The sequence below is a fragment of the Calypte anna genome, chromosome 13 (assembly GCF_003957555.1).
Source record: "Calypte anna isolate BGI_N300 chromosome 13, bCalAnn1_v1.p, whole genome shotgun sequence".
NCBI lineage: Eukaryota > Metazoa > Chordata > Aves > Apodiformes > Trochilidae > Calypte > Calypte anna.
The window spans coordinates 13276254-13293598 of NC_044259.1; the positions used below are offsets into that span (position 1 = coordinate 13276254).

General features: G+C 40.2%; 1 protein-coding gene across 8 annotated transcripts in view; it reads left to right on the top strand.

Annotated features, from left to right (window-relative positions):
* The window catches only part of SGCD (sarcoglycan delta), a 309746-nt gene that overhangs the window by 256703 nt on the left and 35698 nt on the right, over nt 1-17345 (top strand). For all 8 annotated transcript variants that reach the window (XM_030458786.1, XM_030458785.1, XM_030458784.1 and 5 more), the window contains one exon: nt 13926-13998. In XM_030458786.1, coding sequence (XP_030314646.1) covers nt 13926-13998 — 73 coding nt within the window. The remainder of the gene's footprint in view (nt 1-13925; nt 13999-17345) is intronic.

Below are 17345 nucleotides of genomic sequence, written 5' to 3' on the forward strand. Positions count from 1 at the left end.
TATGCTGTGGGCCTTGTAGAACCAGATAAGCTTATTCAATATTGCCAGCAGTCACCTACCTGTGCCTCTGGTCTCTGAGGATTCACTGATACCTCTTCTCTAATGGACTGATTTGGATGCATCTGTTTGCTCTGAATTGTTCCTTACTCCCTAGCAAGCTCCTAAGCACAGACATCAATGAAGCACTTAGAATGCTGTATTTTTATTTCTTACTGTTTACTACATATTATAATAGCAATAATAGCATATTATTCATATATTACATATAACCTAAAGAAGCTTAAAAATGAGAGCCTTATAGTCTGACCCTCATGACTGGGTCTTTGTGTGTAACCACTACTATCTTTTATTGCCTGATTTCATGCTATTCTAGATGGTTTCTGTTCGTAGAAAGGCCAAGTGTAGCTCTTTGCAAGTCACTGCTGGTACATACCTGGCTGGTTCAGTCACTGCCTATACGAAGTTTGGGGAGTTTTATAGGGTAAACATTGAACTTCACAAAATTACAGTATCTTTTTTAGCTTAAAACTTTGAAAAGGACCATTCAAAATTCTTGCAGTGTTACAGAGCTGGGGAGCATTTATCACAGTCCATATTCTACCATGAATCTCCATTCACACTTGCACCCTTCAGAAAGAACTAATTGCACAGTCTTTGTGCAGGGTAGATGAAGTCAGGAAGCAACAGTTTAAAGTGTTCTCTTTAAGATCTTAAAATAAATAATATAAATATATATAAATATATACACACACATTGGTTCTTTAAAAACTACTTTTCAGATTGCATGCTTACAAAAATACTTTTTTTTTTTTTTTACTTTGTACTTTGGAGAAATCAGCAATTATTTGTGATAGTTTTTTTGAGTTTCTGCCTTGTTTTAGTCTCCAGATGTCTCCACCATCAAAAATACTGCTAACCACTCTAGTGCACATTTGTTTTTATCTGCAGTTTTGTGTTTCTTGGGGTTTAATTAGCTTATACAAATCTATCAGGGAAAAAAAGTAAAATGGTAATACTGGTGATGTTACACAGCAAGTATTTCAATGACCTTGAGATGAAATGCTTTCAGAGTTCATGCTTGGCTTTGCTTTTCTCCAGTTTTGCTTCCCTGATCTAATTTTATCTCCAGAAGTGGTTGCCATGGCTGTTTGCCATGCTGAGAAGTGTTGGACCATATGTTCATATTTCTTCCAGTGTTTTTGTCTGCACTTGAAGCTAGTCCTACTTGTACACAAATTCCTTTGAACATTTTTCTAGGGTTTGGGATCTCAGGTGCTGTCAGTATGTTTCTCCTGACATCTACCTACGCTATGTAAATAATCACACCTCTTGTTCTTGGTATTCTGAACACATATTTGTTATTGAAGGACGTGTATGTCTGCAATCTGGCATGAAAGTGATCTTGCAGGGGTTAGAGAAGCAGTTATTAGGCTTGTGGCTAGCTTTTAATCTTGTTAATGATAATTACTTTTTTTTTCTTTGCGTGTTCTTCAAAGTTGATTCTGAAAGTTTGTTCTATAAAGTAATGCTGAAGCCCTGCCATGAGAAAGGGGATGCTTTTCTTTTTTGAAATTAACTCCACTCTGGGTAACTAAGGGATTTTGCAACATTATCAAGTCATTAAAAAGGGGGAACAGAATTGTGGCTAAGAAAAATGTAAGTAGAACCTGTGCTGCATTCGATGGTGCTTCAAAATTGCACAGCATAGGTAGTCCAGATTACCAAATGAAAGTGCTTCTTGTTTGAATTGTATTTTGGGGTGTGATTTCTGATTTTTAATTATAAAAGGACACAGAAAGACAGAGTTGGTCTCCTCTGCTTTTCATGCATAATGTAATTTAGAGTACTTTGGTGATTGTATTTGTTTTAGAAAATCCAGTCAGATCTATTGTCACAGGAGAGATTGGAGGATAATACCAACTTCTGATTGAGGACGAGGGCAGCCCTCTGAGCCTTTTGGCCATGGTCAGTTCTGGTAGCATCTCTGCAACCTTTTCCAGACCCAAGCAACACAAGGCCCCTCTGCTTTGCTAGGAGCTCAACAGCTGTGTCAGATGACTCAGAAGGAGCTCAAGTTTGCCTACAAAAAGTCATGTAGAAGCTCAAAATCATGCCAGGTTTGGTCTGCCCATTTTCTTCCAAGCTCATCTGACAGTGCCTGGAATTGCCCAGTCATCTCCTGCACTCGTGTTGGAGTCAGATGGCAGCACATCTTCACTGTTAGCACTGCTTTCTATTACAAGCTTCAGTCCTATAGTATTTGTGAGCCTCGTGGTCATTTGAAAGATATTACTGCAAACTTTGGAGCCATTCTTATTCCTCAGCACCACGGCTCAGGCTTTGCAGAGCTTGCATTTTAAAGGCAACATCTGCCACTTCTCTGCCCACAAACTGGCAAGGTGGTGCCACTCCTGGGGTGAAGTGCAAACCTTCCCTGTGCTGGCCAGTGCCACACTCAACAGTGTATTTTGGCAAGCATCATGTAGATGCACACTGATGCCTCCCTGCATGTCTTCCATGGGCTCTGTGTTAGGGGAGATGAATGAGCTGGTTCTAATTGAATTTGTTTGGGGGATGTCATACAGCAATTTTCTTTTCCCCCTCCTTCAGAGATGAATTGTGTTTGGATTGTCTGAAAAATGGTGTGTAAGAAATACCCTTTAGATTAAAGAGCATTAAAAACTAACTTTGATATATATTAATTACCAATTTAATTTAATAGCATAGCGAACATTATAGCATTTATAAACAAAAGACAATCATAAAGCATTATTCTGTTAATTAGCACTATTTGTTCTCCAGATTAGTTTTTAAATATGCCCTCTAGATGCTGCTTGATACTAATTAACAGAGTTACATTAGTATCTTTATAGAAAAGCATTTTAATTAAATTTAAAGCAATTTAAATTAGCATGAGATTTTAAAGAAATTTAAATCTGGTCAGATGTTTAATTTAGCCTTATAAGACAGCATCTGATGGCACACCAGTGTCAGTTCTCACAGGGGCCCTGGTGTCTTTTTTTGAACATTATTTTTCAAAGTTTGTTTTCAGGGAAACTTGCCAGCATACTCTGGTGTTCAATATTTATGATGGATTTAACCAATTTTTTAAAAGACTAAATATTGATGGGAATTCACATGCATTGCAGAGATCTGAGATAAAAACACAGAAGTTGAATTCCTACAGCTTACAGGCTTTTTGCAGTCTCTGGTTTTCCGTGCTCGAGTAAAGCTTGTGTAGGAGGTAGGATTGCATGGGTTGGATGCTGTCCCATTGTAAATCAACCACGATTATCAGCCATTATTTTCAACCACTCTTAAGATTACCATTTTGCTTTTAAATAAGGATAGGATTAATTATAAAACCACAAGGTCTCTTTTCTGTAATGGCAGAAAACATGGATTACTCTCAGATTGCTTCTGCTCTGTGTCCCTGAAAAATGAGGAGCACACTTAGACATTTATACTAGCACAGCACAAGCTTTTCTTTTAATATAGCCTCATGATAAAAGTGGGGCTAAAATCTTTCCCTGTGGCAAACCCTAACTAAAATTTCTATATTTAGAGTGGTGTAGGATGTCTTTCCCAGTGTACAGACTGCAGAAGCTTCTATGCAGGAGATGTGTGACCAACCACCACACATTGCAGACCTCCCCAGCACCATGATAGCTAAAAGGGACCTTTGCTCTCACTCACACCTTGCATGCTTTCCCTTCAAATAATCAGCCAGCAGCTCTATTTCTATCTTGTAGCTTTTCTCAACTGCAGCAAATTCCCTCTGGGCGATGATGCAAATGCTGACCACAGGTCAGACTTTTGGGAATGTCATTTTGGGAGTGTTTTTTGCTCTAGTTTCTCTCCAAGTACCTGGAAGTACACCTGAAAAGAGGAGTCAGCTGTTGCACTGTTATTTCAAATCTATTAATAAGTTTGAAGGCACATTTCCAGCATTTTATTTATGAGCTGTATATCAAGGATTTAAGACATTTAAGAGAAATACTAATGATAAAAGCAACCTAACCCAATTTTATAGTCAACAAGAGATCATTGAGTCACATAGAAAGTTCTTTCAAATGGGAGGGTTTGGATTGGGGTTTTCTCTTGTTGAGGGCAGAGGGAGTAACCTGCTCTGTATTTGAATCCCCAGCACCCAGAATACAAAGTGCTGGGTTTCATTAAGCATGGAAGGGTCAAAAAAGGATTCGTAATGTCCTTCACTTTGGACGAGAGAAGAACACAATTTAAAATTAATGTGGTGAACTAACAGGTCTGTGTAAGATGGCCCAGCTGCCTCCAAGGCTTCATACCTACAAACTTCTGCAGGGAGCTGGTAGCATCTTGGTCTGTGAGGAGCCCTGCAGGGCTGTGGCTGCAATGCCAGCCTGGCTCAGGTTTCCTGGATATTACAAGTTGAGCAGCTTCTTGGCATGTCCTTTCTAGATTATGTTTGCTGCAGTGTTTACAGCAGAGTAACTTTGATGAGTGCAAGAGTAATTATATTTTATTAAAATAATCCACAAAGTTTTGAATGGTGGCAGTCATTTCAGAGGGTGTTTTAGGCTAGAAATGTAACAACTTCCAGGAATTATCACCCGTTGTTGCTGCATGCACCCTTCTTCAGAAGCTGTTATTTATGGGTCAGGACATACAAGGTTGCTCTTTACATCAGACATTATGATTTCAAACTGGCATCTTTCTGATTTTTTGTGGCAGAGGGAACAACTTCTGTAGCCAACTGTTGAAATCAGGCTGGATCCAGAGAGGAAACAGCCTTTCTGTCCTCACTCTGCTGCAACTTTATGCCTGAGGTTTAATGTCAAGCTTGAATTTTTGTTTTGTGGATTTTCTACATTTTCCTGATAAATACTCTACAGGTGCGTGAGTAGCTTTTTCAGGAGAGAAATGATGCTAAGAGACTAATTTCTTAGCAAATTGAAACATTTTCCTGCTATGATCCTTTTCCTATGCAAAGGCAGCAGAGAAGGAGTTGCCTTTAATTCCAGGATGACTTAGTGCTACCCCAGTGAGGCTGTGATACCTTGCTGAGGTATCTCATTGTTGAGGTATCTTCTTCTGGAAGCAAGAGCTGTACTATCAGCCTGGGATCAGAGGCCTTTCCCAGTTCACCCAGTTGCAAACAAGCTCCTGTTTGCTCAGGCTGCTTTCAAAGGCACCTGGAGGTAGCAGTTGCTCCAGAGCTCCCCATCTGTGCTCTTGGCAAGAGGAAAAAGCCTGGCACAGCTGTGCTGCTAGTGCTTGGAGAGTCATTTGACCTTTTGCTGGAGATGTTTGAACTTCTTTAGGAAGCAGCTACAAATATTCACTTCACACTGCCCATAGGTAAGTGAGCAGTGATACAAATGCAGTCCCAGAGTTACTGACAAGCTCTCATGTAGTCGTTGGTCCTAGAGGAAAGGAGCAGAGAATAAAATTAAGAAAGAAGGGAAATATTCTGACAAATGAAGGCACCAGGTTCTACCAGTGGCATTAGCAAGACTGGGAACAGGCTCCACTCTTGGTAGCATTTCTTATTCATGGCAACCGTTTCATCAGATTTATTTCTGTGTATTGCAGAACTCTTGTGTTGGAAAAAAAAACCCACATTAAGCAAAATTAATGAGCAGTGGGTGAGTGAAAGACACTGTGAAAAGTGATAACATTTCTATCAGCATTGAGAAATAATTACAAAGGTTATATAAAAAAAAATCTGGTTGAATTGGAGGGTTTTCCCCAGAGGGTGTGGTGAGATTTTTCGATGATTTCTTCCTGATAAGGGTTTTTCCCCATTGTATAAAAGAAGAAATTGAAATTACCAGATCTTGAGCAAACATGCAATTCTTTAATGAATATTTCTGATTCCTTTGCTGCTTTGAGTGCAATAGACATAGATGCTCCTGTCCTTTCCTTTTATTGACAAATTCAAATAGCATTGCCCTTCTTTCTCAAAATTGACTCACCCAGATTGTAAACTTGTCTTTTGTTAGAGGGAACAATGTGTGTTGGGAAGGAGATAGTTTTCATTGTGTTTGCTTTTGCTTCCAAGTATATTCCAGGAAAAAAGGATAGCATTTATGTGAAGTGTATAGGCTTCTAGTTCAGGCTGAAGTGTGTGTTCAGGTTGCATTGTGTTAATCCTGTTTAAGGAAAAAGAAGAATCATCCACCATCAATTTAATATTGACTAAATGTCACAAGGATTATGAAAGAAACATACTGTATGCTTACCAAACACTGAGAATCAAGTTTTAAAGTGTGGCAGATTTATTTTTTTTATTTTCTAGGTGTCTTCCACAACTTTCACAACCTGATCTGTGTGAAGCTTACATAATATTCTCATTGATAAATTTGCACTGTGTATTCCTGCTTCAGGTACTCTCTTGTCATTCTTGTGTAAATTTGCAAAGAAAATTAAGCAGAGCTTCAAAGGAATTCAATTGACATTGTTATTGCTGAGGTACAGAGAAAGTGTTAAAGTACCCCAAAATTAGTCAAGAGGGAAATATCTAGAGGTCAGCATAGATGTAGTGACCTTTCTTTATATGTCTGTTTTCAGTTTGGATTGAAGCCCATCTGTTCTTTTCTGTTACTCTCTTTAAATTCCTCAGACATTCAACAACCAAGCTAGGCTGCTGAAAATCAACTTGTGTCTACAGACACATCCATCACTAATGACCCACAAGCTCATATTATCTTCTTGTTTGTAAGTTTTCTAGCTTAAAACCAGGCTCCACTTATTTCTTGGGACTATGATCACTATGATCAGATAGCTGTTCCTTTACCTGCCAGAGATGGAGGTGCCAGAGACACAGGGAGCTTCCATCTGGCCTAATTCAACTGCAGCCCAGTGCCTAAGGGTTGCATTGGCTCCCCATGTTCTTGTAGTGCCAAGAAAAATATTTTAAAAGTTTAAATAAATTATTTCAGTTTTATTATAAACACCCTTGTTGATGCTCCACATCATTTCATTACATAGATTGCCCTTAAAGCAAAAACTCCCTGACACTTAGACATCAAAGGCAGGCAGGCAGGCAGACCTTTGCAACGAGCTGGTTTTGTAGTATCCTAGAAAGAAACATGAATGAAGCTTTATGGCTTTTGTTCAGTGCACCAACATAACCCAGCCAGGCTATTATTGTTGCTCCCTGAAATGGAGCTCTTATTGATTTCTGATTTGATGGGATTCAAGGGGAGCAGCAGCAATTACTATGTTCATCCATTTAAAAACATAAATTAAGGATGAATAAGGCTTTTAAAGCTAGGTCTTAAAAGGAATGGGCACAAATCATTTCTACCTATATTGTATTGGATTTACTTCCAGAACATCTATTTGCACAGACACCTTTCTGAGACTGTCACATATTACCCTGATGAGATCTACAGGTCTGACTTGTCAGACAGGTGTTTTCATGAACAAATTGCTGAATATGTCCCAATCAATAATAGCAGGAGTAGAGGTAGTTTATGGAGATCACCACTATGCTCTGCATTGCCTCTTGACTTTAGCTAGAAAAAACAGCAAAGCCCTCCCCTTCTCCCTTCATTTGTGCAGTACTGCAGTAAGGCAGAAGGCTAAAGAGAAGGTACACTTAAGTCAACTTAATCACAAAGTCTGTGACAGGGCTCTGAGACCCCAATTTCATTATACAGCACTGATCTGCAATGCTAAAGGTGTGCTGTGTGTCTCAAGCTATTACTAGAAGAACACAGAGTGGGACAGAAACATGTCATCTAGAAAGAAAACAAAAAGGAAAGTGAGAAATGAGGAGCCAGGTGCATCTGCACCTCAGCAGAAACCTGATTTCTCTCTTGGTGTTCTGCTCACCCCCAAGTGTTGTTCAGCTGATTGCCACCTACCCTCGACAGCAGGAGCATCAATCTTTAGTCTAAAAATACTTCTCATTGCATTGCATTTGAGCTCTTCTTCTGTCATTCCCAGCTGTAGCAGTAGAAGCCTAGAGCAAGTTTTGTGCAGACAGAACAGGATGTGATCAGTGTCTTGCCATGATAGCTGGAGCCAAATTCTGGGCAGAGGCAGCAGGGATGCCCCATGTCTTGGCACCAGGGAAGGTGCCAGGACAGTGTCATGGAGCTTGGGTAGTTTTGCAGCACATGAGGAAAGAAAGAGGCAGCTTGCAAAGCTGAATTGATGATTCCCACTTTCCTCTGACTGGATTTGTTTCTGGTTAAGGGGATGCACATTCCAGCTGTGATTTGCTTCCTTCTTGGGGCGTTTGTATCTCCTTCCTCCCCTATGGAGCTGCTGGCATTCAGCCAGTGTTGAGCTCAGACCAGAGCCTTTGCTGTGGTGGTGTGTTAGTAATCTCCTAATCTTTTCTCACAAAACTCATGAGATTAAACAACCAACTCTACTTTTGGATGAAGAGGGACAGTGCTTCAAAAGCCTGTCTGCAGCAGGAGACTGCTTCTGCTTTGTTTCAATGCAAAGCTGGGATAAAAAGCCACCTTGGTTTTGCTTTGTCTTGCCTTCATGTTGTAGAGCAAGATGATTGCCAAAAGTCCAGCCCAGTGGCTCTTTTCTATTGTTTCTATGTTGGAAACTGTGAAGAGAGATTGCTGTGCCAGAAATGTGTTCTGCAGCAGGGAAGAAAAGTGCCTTCTTGTGCCAGACCTGGAGCTGTTCATAGGGTGCAACAGGCCTGTGGCACTGGAGGCTCCTCTGGTGGCTGCAGAATAAGAAGAGGGAGGTAAGAAGAGGTCCAGAACCTGGATGTTGCTCCAGCCACTCACTTTCAGTGGTCCAAACCACAACCAGGCTTATCTTCTGGATGTGGCAGTAGGCTAATAAAAAAAACTCAAGTGCCAGAGAAAATGCAAACTCTTATTTGGCAGCCCTGTTCTCATGCAGTGTCTTTTGAGTCTCAAATGAAAGAAGAAAAACAAACAAACAATCCCCAAACCTTGAAATTGAAACTTAAGTGTTCCATTACCATTGGACTTGTGATTTTTGTTCTTTCATGAAGTGAACCACATACAAGGCTCTTTTATATTTGTGTCTCTACACCTTGTTCACTCAAGGGAAAAACCAAAACAAAACAACAAACAAACAAAAAACCAAAAAACCCCAAAATTCAAACACTCTCCAAGTGAATCCTTATGGTGATTTGAAACACTTTAGGTAGGTCCTGTCATATGCTTTGTAAGTTCTTGACCGATTTTGTGGAATTAAGTTACTGGGGAGAGAACCATCTAATGGCAACACATTGATGGAATCATTTTTGTGGGACATTAAATGAAACTTAAAATAAAGCTGAAATGGCTTTATGGATTTTTCAGTCAAACTGTTTATGAACATCTATCTGTGGTAAATTACACAGTGTCAGAAGAAGGAATCAGTAGGTATGGCTTTTAATAGAAGTTGCTGTGATATAATACTGTGAGAAAGAATAAAGCATTGCCTAGGGATGTTCAGTACAGTATGCTTACATACAAATTATGTTGCTCTACTCCCTGTCTTTGGGTAAGTTACCCTTAGCAGCAGCAGAGTCTCATAAGATGAAAAAAAATATTTTCAGTACTTTGCAATGATACAGAAATTTTGTATTATGCATTTTTCATGGTAGATAAAAAATGTTTAAATAACAGATAATTCACAAAGAAGAAGTTGTGCTATACAATAATAATTTTATTTACATTTGCTTTATACTTATTAAAGGGGAAAGAGGGATATAGTAGCTTTGACAGAGAAGGGAGATTGTAGCAGCTGATTCTTGAACTGTTGGAGCTGGGCATTAATAGCAGTTGCCACAGCCTGACATTCCTCAGGTAGAAGGCAGTGAAAATAAGACCAGGGTAGCACAAAACTTGGAAGCACTTCCTGGTTCTGCAAATCTTGTTCCCTGGTTTTGAGACACCATATCTAAGTTACGAGTTTGCCAAATCTGTTAGATTGTCTGTCCCATCTATCTGAAAATCTGCTCCTATTTTTTCCTCCACTTGTGGCTACAAAACACTTCCCTTTCTTCATAAATATATTTGGAACCAGTTTATTGCCAGTCTCTCTGGCCTAGAGCCAGTAGTTCTTTTCCCTGTACGTGATTTGTCCTCCTAATATGTTTATACACTGCATTTGTATCCTTCCCTGGTCATCTTCAGATAATCTAAAAAAAACCCAAACTCCTTCTGTTGTAGGATACAAAAGAAGTTTTTCTGTTTGTGCAGGCGTGACAATATTTCCTCTCTGTATGCTTTCCTCACTGGGGAGGTGCTGGGAGCTACATAGTAGTTCAAGGATTCATTGATAATTCTTAAAATTATGTGATATTTTTTTTCCTGTTAGACTTGCTTATTGCCTTTCAGTTTATGTCATGTTTGCCTTTCCTTTAGTCCTGTTCCATTGCTCAGCCTTTATCTAAGGGTGTTTCCATACTGGCAGTATCCCACATGGAGAATAAACTTTTACTGCTTTTTAAGTACATGACCTTGGGTTTCATATGTTTCAATTTTACCTTCTTACTCTTCTTCTACTCCCTGAGATTGAACATTTGGTTCTCCATGACATCCCAGTTCCCCTCTGCAGAGCCAGAATAGTCTAGTTCAGTGTCAACAACACATTTCCCTCAAACTTTCCTTCTGTTTTTGCCAAAGCCATTAGTAAAAACACAAAGTGAGGTCACTTTCTCCAGCCTAATGCCTCCACTTTCAACACCATCCAACACTGATGCTCTCACAGCCTGGATGGGGACTTCCATGGTGGCCAAAAGCCAGACTTTGACAGAAATGTTCAGTATAGTTGAATCTATCCAAGGCAATTGTTTCCATTGGGAGGCACTGCAGGAGCTGCTGATCCCACAGGCAGAGACAGAAAACTTCAGCATAGCAAAGAGAGGGTTGGTGGGAGCAGACACTTTTGAAGTGCTAATTTCTATTAGCACAGTACAAAAAGGGTGGTTATTTAATATTTTTGACAGTTCAAGGCAGATCAGGTATATAGTGAAATTGTCAGGCAGCAGGTTGAAACGAAGGGAAGAATTTTTCCAGAGTATTTAATTCACCTGTGAGCCCCCTGCTACAGAAATAGGGACCCTTAAAGTCATAACTATGCAAGGTGAGAAAAACTCACCAGTGTCCCTCCAGTGGCTGGATGACACAGACATCTCAACAAGTCCCTCAGCTGCTGACAGCCAGAGTCAAGGCAGGGATTCCTCAGTCCTGGTCCCTAGGCACCCCCTCATGGCTTGGTGTCCTACTCTGTGACAGGGACAGGTGGCCCTCTGGGAGGTCTCATGTTCTTAAAACAGAATAATAAGAAATTATACTGCCAAGGGAGGAAGCCTCATTAAGGCAACTGGTGTTTGCTTCTAATTCCTATCAAAAGGACTTGCAAATCTTATTCCTGTTCCCAGTGTATAAGGGGCTCTTCCATGGATCTGGCAATAAAGACAGGAACAGAGGGTTCAAGAGCTGCATGTAGGGAAAGGAAAACAAGGATATAGAGGTCAGGAATAGCAGGCTTTCTTCTTTTCAGCCTTGATGAAATGACTACATTAGAATCTTCATTGGATTTATTTCCAAAGTTGCTCCCTGCATTTAAATTAAATAATGAAAAGCTGGAAAACCCCAAGTTGTTAGAGATACACTAAAGTTTCTCTTTATTCTCCAGATATTTCTGGTTATGTACTGATCATTATTTTGGGCTTTGCGTTATTTAAGCAGCTGACTTAATGTGTTTAAAAAGTCACAATTTAAGTAATACAGGTGGGAAAGGTACAAACATATCTTTGCACACTTCTCCAGCTGCACTTCCTCATCTTTCTCCACTTGAAAATCTATGTTTTATTATGCAGATATGTGCAAGCTTCATCTTCATAGCAAAGCTAGTAGCCAAGGCAATTGTGTGGATAAATAGAAGCTTAAATCATTTAGAAACTGTTGAGAGAGTACAGATCTAGGAATGATTCTAGTGATAACCTTCATGGCTGGCAAGTTACAGCTGTTTTTGACAACGTATAACGATGAAGGTTGATAGTGAAGTTAAGAGCTAAATATCTGTATTGTGCCATAGGATCAATTTCAATTCCCAAGTATAAAACTTAAAACTTTAGCCTACTTTAATCATCTTTGAGATTACTGTTTTTCTCTAGGTTAAAAAGGAGCTGGTTCTTTAATGAATGTTAGAGTACTTATTTTCATTCTGATTTTTTTTGCTTTGACACAGTGGGACAGCTTAGTTAATTTATTTCAATGCAAAGAAAGGATATTCTTTTTAAACCACAGGTGTTTCTCACTACAGCAGAAGTTACAGCAGGATCTTGTATTAATATGTTTTCTGTTCATCTCTGAACATTTTTTTGTTCCATAGTGGTGACTTCTAGACTGCATGTATGTGACAATTACAATAGCATGAGTCAAGAGACATCTCAAACAATATATACAAAAAGCCTCATAAGGCTCTGTAGTTTGCACCAAAAGAAAAGATTAAGGAAAAGTCAAAAGGAAAATTAAGGAAATAAAGAAGTGCCACTGGTGCTGTTTGCAACACTGACACTGAACTGGCTGTCGTGGCTACAGATAATGAACAAATTGTTCACAGTGTGTCTGAACACAAGACCACTGGCCTAAATTTAGGAATATAGGTCATACTTGCTCACTGGGAAGGCAGCTATATGCTAGAGAACATGAACATTCATTTCTAGTGTGCTGCTGTGTGTAAGGCAGTTTGTACCATTCTGAGCTGTGTTTTAATTGGAAGTTTCAGTGGGAGTGAGAACGTGACTTTCTGCAGCATAGAGAGTCAGTGGCAGCACATGAGGACTTCTGTGTCCCACAGGGTATTTTAAAAGTGGAATGGGTTCAGAAAAGAACAATGAGAAGTCCAGAAAAATCTGTTTCACAGCGAATGATTCAGAAAGCTGTAACTTTGCAAAAAATCAGAGAAGGTTGAAGTAGTTAGGTCACCATTGGCAACTGTCTGCATGAGATGCAGAGTCTGCTCATGCCGGGTCTATTGGCTGGCACATGAGGACACAAGTAGATTTAGTGGCTGAAAGCTGAGGTGAGAGACCAATTCAGATTAGATGCATGTTTTAAAATTAGAACATTTAGTGGAAAGGCTTCCCAGAGGATGGCATGGGCTGCCTTTGGCTTGAAATGATGATATGGAGAGAGCACATCTTTCTAGAGAGACACAGCATGGCTTGGTCACAAACTACAGACAGAATGGGGGGATGGCTGGGTGAAATGACCCAAAATGGGCTGTGCAGATGGCCATGGAAGAGGATAACTAGGTCTGAAACTTAGGAAAGCTGTTCATATTGTCTAGCCATTTCCAGCTCACAATCTAAAACCACTCAGTAAATTGGGATAGTTCTGCCTTCCCCACAATCTCTAAGAGAAGGGGGAAATGAGCAGAAGTTAAATGACTTACCAGTTGGACTTGATGATCTTAAAGTTCTTTTCCAATAGCAACAATTCTATGACTTCTGGGTCAGATGTTGAGCTGGTGGCTGGGCTGGGACTAGAGCAGGCTCCTGATCCCTGCTTGTGCTGCATTTAACCAGGTGGACACGTCTCTCTTTTTCCCCAGGCACAGTCTGTCCCAGGAGATATTTACAGTGATCAAGCTAAACTTTGGTCTTCTCCTTCGAGTATCACTCACAGCCCAGCAAAAGAAATAATACCATGACATGCAGCCAGGTTTGCTAATGAGTGATGCTTCTCACAGCTGTGGTGCAAGCAGCTGCTTTTACAGACAGAAATGCCATTTACAGGCAAAGCCCAGTTGTAATCAAAGTAACCAATTTCAGATTATCAGGGTCTGGCTTTTCCTGGGGACAGAAGAGATGTGTGCAAGACAGAAATGGGATCAGGCAGTGGATTAAATTGCACCTAAGTATGATTTGACAATCACCCCCTGATAACAGCTTATATTGATTACAATTTGTCTTCTGTTTTGTTTTGTGATTTCAGGAGCAGAAGGCACAGTGTTCCCTAAATCTATAGAAACTCCCAGTGTCAGGGCAGACCCCTTCAAGGAACTAAGGTAAACTTTGAAATATGGTTTAACTGTAACTCAGTGGCACCTTGTTGAAGTTGTGCATACTGCTGGGCATCTTTTCTGCTTTTGCATAAAAGCTTGGGGATTCACTTTGGAAGGCATCACTCAGAGGATGCCACAGGAGAGAAGGGACCTGCCATCTTTACATCTTATATGACCAAGGCATCTGACTGACTGACTGAAGGCAATCACAGGGTCATGGGAGTATCTTTTCTCCTCTGTAACATGCTCTGTGTATGCTGGGCTCAGCATTTGAAAAACCAAAATAGGGAAACCTTTTTCTGGTTGTGCAGGGGGGTACTGGAGTCCATGGTGAACCACAGGGAATAGCAGCAGTTAAAAAGGTAATGTTCTCCAACATGATCTGTACTGCAGAAATGTAAACCCTCCCTGACCTACACAGGGTCTAGGTGTGCATGCATGTAGCTGCTGACACTCACAGAGATGCCACTTGCTGACAGTAATCTGCAAGGTTTGAATAACCACTAAAGCTCCTGAGAATCAGTTTTACCCTCAAGCTAATGCTGGGGATTATATTTCTTTAAAAAACCAAAACAACAACAACAAGAACAACAAAACCAAACCTGTGGTACTACAGGTTAGTTTGGATGAGTAGTCTCTGAAAGAGTGGCCTAATAAATTACACCTCATATGGTCTGAGCAATTGTTGCCTGAATCATCTGACCAAGAAAGCTGTGGAGGTTTGCCATCAATATTTTAATCATCCTTCCTTAGAAAAAGAGAGACAGAGAGAGAAAAGATGAAAAAAATCTCTAGAAGGACATCTTGTCCCTAGGTCTTGGGTTGCAAACTGTCCTTTCCTGGAAACCACAGATTCACCACAGATGCACTGAGGTGGGAGAAGACCTCTCTGCATTTATGCTCTCTGCTCTAATACTGCTAGATCACCATGGAAGATGAAGAATGTCCTGGCTGCCTTCCTTCGGGTCTATATCTTTCCTTTTCTCTTTGGAAAAACTAATTATTCACATTTTGCACTCTGGGGATCATATATCAGACCTATATTGTTGTACTTCCTTTTAAAAAGAGGCAACTTATTCTTCAGGGTCTGCTGTGGTGGAATGAGCCCAGGAGGGTAAGGGACAGTGGTGCAAAGCACAGGCCCCTTCTGTTTCTCTGGGCAGAACAAACAAACAAAGCATTCATCAGGGGGGTGGATTTGTAGAGGAGGTTCAGGTGAAAAAGTCTTTCTGGCAGAGCCCATGTTTGCTGATGCTATTTTAAAAAAAAAAAAAAGGGGAAGATCATGGTTAAAATACCCAATAGCATCCAAGTCCCATTTTCAGTAACACAAAAGAGATGCAAGATTTAGGTCCAAATTTGTGGTTACTTAGGAGTTTTATAAACATCAGAGGGGAATTAAATCCAAAGGATTGTAGAGCACCTTACTAGAGGGTACTTAAAATGGCCTTAATCTGATTAAGTATGCTTCTGCTCTGAAAATAATGACACTAAATTAAATTGAAATGAATTAATGGCAGTATCCATGCAAGGGGTATCTTTTTAAATAAGCCCCTGAATCAGTATATATGATCTGATTTGAATTCATGTTGTTACTTCACTTGTTTTGTATGGAGAGCTGTTAGATAACTGACTTGTTTTGAAATTAGTGGACTGGATAAAAAACATCCTGTAAAAATATTGTGGATTTGGGGGGTTTTTCCCCTTTTTGGGGGGGTTTTGTTTGTTTGTTTTTGAGAGAGAAAATAATTGAATGGGACTTACTTCGAGTAAGTTCCACGGGGTCCTAAAACACTGTGTGTACATCTGAAAATTTTATCTTGACAAAAATAAATGGTTTTTCCATCACCAGAGATAAAGAGCCAGTGGCAGCACTGTGCTGAGAAAGCAAGGTTTCTCAAAAAAAAAGCTGTTTCTCTCCAACCAATGAACTCACTCATCTCCCTCCCTACATGTTGGGACACTGAGTGTTTCATAGGTAAAATAGTGCCTTTTGGGTGTAGTACAGAGTTCATAGAGGAAATAATTTTACTCTAGGGGGACACTTTTTGGCACTGTCTTGTTTTGATAGCTATGTGTGTGCATAAGGTGTCCTTTTGGCTTATTTGAAAAGATATTGCAGTGAAATGGGACTGAATGAGATGTCAGCCTGAGTCCTAAGCTGTTGTATATTGCTAGGAAAGCAGCATTGTAAACAGGCACTTAATAGCTGGCTTGGCTCTAAAAGACCTTCTTCTGAAACAAATAGCCCAAACTTTTTTTCCTCCTCAGGCTGAAGTTCTTGGAAAGTGGGAAAGTGAACACACAGGGACTGCAGGCTGTCAGCAGATGCCACCAACCTCCCTTGCTCCTCCCAGGCCAAGTGGTTATTAGTTACATGATTTATCCATTTGCTCTTTTCAGTACCATCCTGACTCCCACCTTCTCGTTAGGAGACTTCCAAATGAGGAGGCAGCCACTGTCTCTATCAGAAAGAGAGAAGACCAAGTGCTCCCATCACCACAGGGAGTCAGACCATCTGGATGTCCCTTCCTCCTCCCCTTAACAGGCAGACTGCTTTCTCCTGCTGGATAGACAGCAAACCATCATGCCAGTCATCTCTTTCTTTCCTTCTTTTCCTCCCCTCTCCCAAAGGGCTCTCGTCACACCTGCATGTCACTGACACTGACACACCTCAGGTTCTCGAATGACTTTCTGTCTCCACAGAGCTGACAAAGACTCTTCAGTTCATACAGCCTAATGCAGTAAAACCCTCATCCTAAGCCAGGAAACCAAGGGATTCTGTTTTTCCTGTAATGCACAATCAGTAAGCAGCTAATTTACAAAGTGGTCACCATTCGGCAGCCCAGACGTGGTGTGGTTTTTCTTAGTGCCCTTTCTGAAACACTTTCATCTGCCGTGGCTTAGATGCAGAAAATTCATGTGGCAATATGTTCATGGCATTTTCCTTATATGCTAATCCCATGCTGCAGACAGACTTGTTTGTCCTGAAACTATCCCATTCAGCTGAAGTAGGAATGCCAGAGCACATGAAGGTCTTGTTTAGTACAGGATGTTATTAACTGTTCATGTTTCCTGTGTGGGATTTAGAAAATTCTTTAATAATTCTTTAATAATCACCAGATGGTTGAAAGATTGTATGATATACCTCTGTGAAAACTTCCATATTCTTACTTAAGTAATTTTAGACTCTTTAAATTTTTGGTAGTTGTTCATTGAGTCCTGTACTGGTGAAAAACAGTAAAAAGGAAAGCAAACAAATCCAAATGATTTTCAAAGTCTCAGAACTGCTAGCATTGCCATTCAGTAGTTTCCCAAAGTGGATCAGGGGAAGGATTGGGAGATTTGTT